The sequence below is a fragment of the Bison bison genome, unplaced genomic scaffold (assembly GCF_000754665.1).
Source record: "Bison bison bison isolate TAMUID 2011002044 unplaced genomic scaffold, Bison_UMD1.0 scf7180017864162, whole genome shotgun sequence".
In the NCBI taxonomy this organism is placed as follows: Eukaryota; Metazoa; Chordata; class Mammalia; order Artiodactyla; family Bovidae; genus Bison; species Bison bison.
Genome location: NW_011494734.1, coordinates 3,073,721 through 3,077,370, shown reverse-complemented (window position 1 = coordinate 3,077,370; position 3,650 = coordinate 3,073,721). Strand labels below are relative to the sequence as shown.

Genomic DNA, 3,650 nt, shown 5'->3' with positions numbered 1-3,650 from the left:
AGAGGATGAGATGGCTGGATGGCATCACTGACTCGATGGACGTGAGTTTGAGTGAACTCCGGGAGTTGATGATGGACAGGGAGGCCTGGTGTGCTGCGATTCATGGGGTCGCAAAGAGTCAGACACAACTGAGCGACTGAACTGAACTGATGGGGACCAAGACTAATTTTGGTTACTATTTTTTAAATCTACAAGGGGACCCACTACCTGTACTTAATTTATACGGGAAAATTTACTTATTTGACAAGAAATGCTGTATATTTTGTATCTATGAGCAGATTCAGTTGCTAGACAATTAATTTTCTGTTAAGTGAGAAGATAACCAGGGCTAGAGAATAGTTTGTCATCAGAATTATTTTTTCATGAATCATTATGAGTCAGATGGGGATGAGAGAAAGCACAGGTTGCAATGTTGAACATCTATAGACGTGCTGAAATCAGTTGATATCCACTGACACTCATGATTCCATCCATTCATTCAGCAAATATGTTTCTTATGTGCCAGGTACAATGTATGTGTCATAGGTACTAAGGCATTATTCTTACCTTGAGAACTTAATGACTGGAACAATCAACAGTCAACATGTATGTGCCAGAATTTTATAAACAGTTGCTTATTTAATCTATACAGTGTCCCTGTGAGGTGGATACAATGATTACTCCCCATTGCATAGATACTGAAACTGAGGCCCCAACATGAAAAATGCAGGAAAAGTCAAAGAACAAGGGAAGACTTGCCAGTTTAGTCGGTCATTAGTTCCTGGATTTTAGTCCAGACACTTAGACTTTTAACCCCAGAATTTAGTATACATTTCAGTAATTAAATACCAAGTGATTTCTGTGCTTGTTTCATTCTTCAGTATGAAATCCTGGCATCCTTCATTCCTAAATATAATACATGCCAGTGTGTGGCAGGGGGTATTAGCTTACCAGAATGCTATTATCCCCAAACCTTCTGCCAAGGGATCACTTTGCATGGGCATTCGTGGGGGGAAGGGAAGGGGGAGAGGGCTGTCCCCATTTGAGCCTGGAGTTAGCAGACAGTGAACATCAGCTCTTGGGGATCTGCCTGCACCCACTTATAGCCATGTGCCTTGGGGAGCTTGTCAGGTCTCCATGTCCAGTGGAAGCCACAGAAAACTGCACTGCTAACAGCTGCCCCTGAACACAGGAGCAACTTTGGCAATCACCTCCAACCTTCCCCTTGACTTTCCCCTTGACCACAGATCTCTGGTTATGCTTCCTGTTTGAGGCTGTATTGTTTTATTTGCTCTCTCAGAGCTAGAAATGTTTTCAGAAAAATGGAGAAGGAAACTCGACTTTAAATAGGGTAATTCTGAAAATTAAAAGTAAATGTTTGTTCATCAGGAGCCAAGAAATTGGAGAAGGCCAATTCCTCTGACTCTGTCACAAAGATCTGTTATGAATGGGAAAGGAGCATCCTGGGCACCTTAGGGACAAATCAAACTCTCCCTGAGCCACTCACTGTTGGAGTCATTCATTTTCTCAGTTACTCTCTTTTTTATATTTATTTGTGTCTCTACCTGGAAAAAAAATCCTATTTGAAGACTGTGTGTAGATAGTGTGTGTTAAACTATTTACTTTGGATTGTTGCTCCTTATAGTCTCAAAGTACTATTTACTCTTAAATAATAGTTCTTTCTGTGTTGGGAGGAGAAGACTCCCCAGGCCTAACAGAAACACAATCCCTGAGCCTGCCCCTCACCCCCTCCATTCGGTTTGGCATAGCTGACTCATGTCCTGCTGAAAAGGATGGCCTGAGTACAGATCCTGAACTATCTGGCCTAGTGAAGGAGGAGTTTTTCAGAGATTAATTGGGATGCTGGTTTGGGGGAAGGCCACAACTTAAAATCACAGTTAAAGGCAAGATCAAACCCACATTCAGAACTTCAAGAACAAAAGTTTTTCTCAGGAAGAAATTACAAAGTGTGTAACAGACATATGCTTAGCTAGCAAACTGTGGTTCTGTCAGATGCAAGGCCTCTGGAGGAAGCCCCCGATGCTTGGTAAAGGAAATGTAAATAGACAGCTTTTCATTTTCTTGAAAACAGAATAACTCATTAAGCCACAAAGAGATCTTACTAGGCCTTCTCTATTCCCAGATAACAAATGGAAAAAAATGTGCACCTTCATTATCAACTGTTATCATCCCTGCAAAAGCAAGTAAGTGGATCTATCTGCCAGCTGGGCAATGACACAAAAAGGTTTGAGACTTACTGCATCATAAAACTATAAAGAGAGGTTTACAGGGAGGGGGTAGATCATCGTCACAGAGATGGAGAGGTCCCAAGTGGAATCAGAATGGGATGTGCAAGTTTTACTTTTTTCAAAGGCTAATTGTCCTGAGTTCTTGTGCAAGCCTTTCTGAGCCACCATTCCCCTGACTCATTCTTTACATCATTCTAGCTTTCACTTTTCACTTTCATGCATTGTAGAAGGCAATGGCAACCCACTCTAGTGTTCTTGCCTGGAGAATCCCAGGGACAGAAGAGCCTGGTGGGCTGCCGTCTATGGGGTCGCACAGAGTTGGGCATGACCAAAGCGACTTAGCAGCAGCAGCCGCAGATGGGTATTAGCACATCGCCACCCCGTACCTGTGTCTTTCCCCCAGTACTCTCCTGGACAGCGGTGCGGGACAGGGCAGTGGTAGCCACAAAGCAAGAGAATAATCCAGAGAAGATGTTGCTGATTCCAAAGGCGATGAATTCCTAAGAGAGAGAGAGAATGAATGGTAGTGATGCTACAAATCAAATCTTTGGAAGACTCTTGTCAAGCAAAGAGCATTAAGAAAGCAAACTCCCAAGCCCAGCCTGCCTGGGAGTCCCAGTTTAATTCTTACCATTAAAGGTGCTTGGAGACCTTGAAAGACATGTGGAATCTGGGCTCCATAAAGCCTAAGAGAGGCTTCACTGCTCTCAACTGTTCTGAAGATTGACTTATCTTTTGCTGAAATGCTTTATCTTACTTCCTGGTGAGCGGCCTATCTGTAACTCTCACATAAAATATTTTTTCTGAGGTTGGATGTTTGCTAGGAAGTATATTATGACTTGGAGAATGATTATTCTGATGACTAATCATTTAATTGCTGTAATTGCTATGCTGTGTTTATGGACACAAACAAGACTTGCAGATTTGCAAGCAGTGGAAAATCAGCGTGGTAATGGATCACGCTGGAATGGATCAGATACAAAACCCATCTTGTATCTGTTACTGGTATCCCCCGCTTTTCAAAAGTTTGGTTTACACTTGGCTTTTATAAAAGATCTATTTAAGTTAGTTACTTGTTTTTGCTAACTCAAAGAAATCTCAAGAGAATTTTTGCTATTATGAAAAAGGGCGAAAAATGTTTGTTTTTGCAGCAACCCCTTATAAAGGCAGCATGCTCCCCAAGCAGAGAGAGTAGCAGCACCAAGCTCCTTCCTGGGAAGCTACACTCAGCATCTCAGCACGGAGCCACCATTGCTCTGAACTGTGTGAGCACCTGTTCACCTCAGTGTATTTTGTGCATCTGTTTGCAAGATGTGTCTTAAGGTAACTGCTTCTTCACTTGACTGCCATTTCAGCTCAAGATTTTCATAGGAACTCTCTACTTTTGGATATGAGGAAACCTGTAATTAATTGCACAATGAA

The 3,650-nt window shown here is 42.2% G+C and overlaps 1 protein-coding gene across 1 annotated transcript in view; it reads right to left on the bottom strand.

Moving 5' to 3' along the window:
* The window catches only part of SLC26A4 (solute carrier family 26 (anion exchanger), member 4), a 64,668-nt gene that overhangs the window by 35,309 nt on the left and 25,709 nt on the right, over positions 1 to 3,650 (bottom strand). The window contains exon 10 of the mRNA XM_010841472.1: positions 2,615 to 2,728. Within this exon, the coding sequence (XP_010839774.1) occupies positions 2,615 to 2,728 (114 nt within the window). The remainder of the gene's footprint in view (positions 1 to 2,614; positions 2,729 to 3,650) is intronic.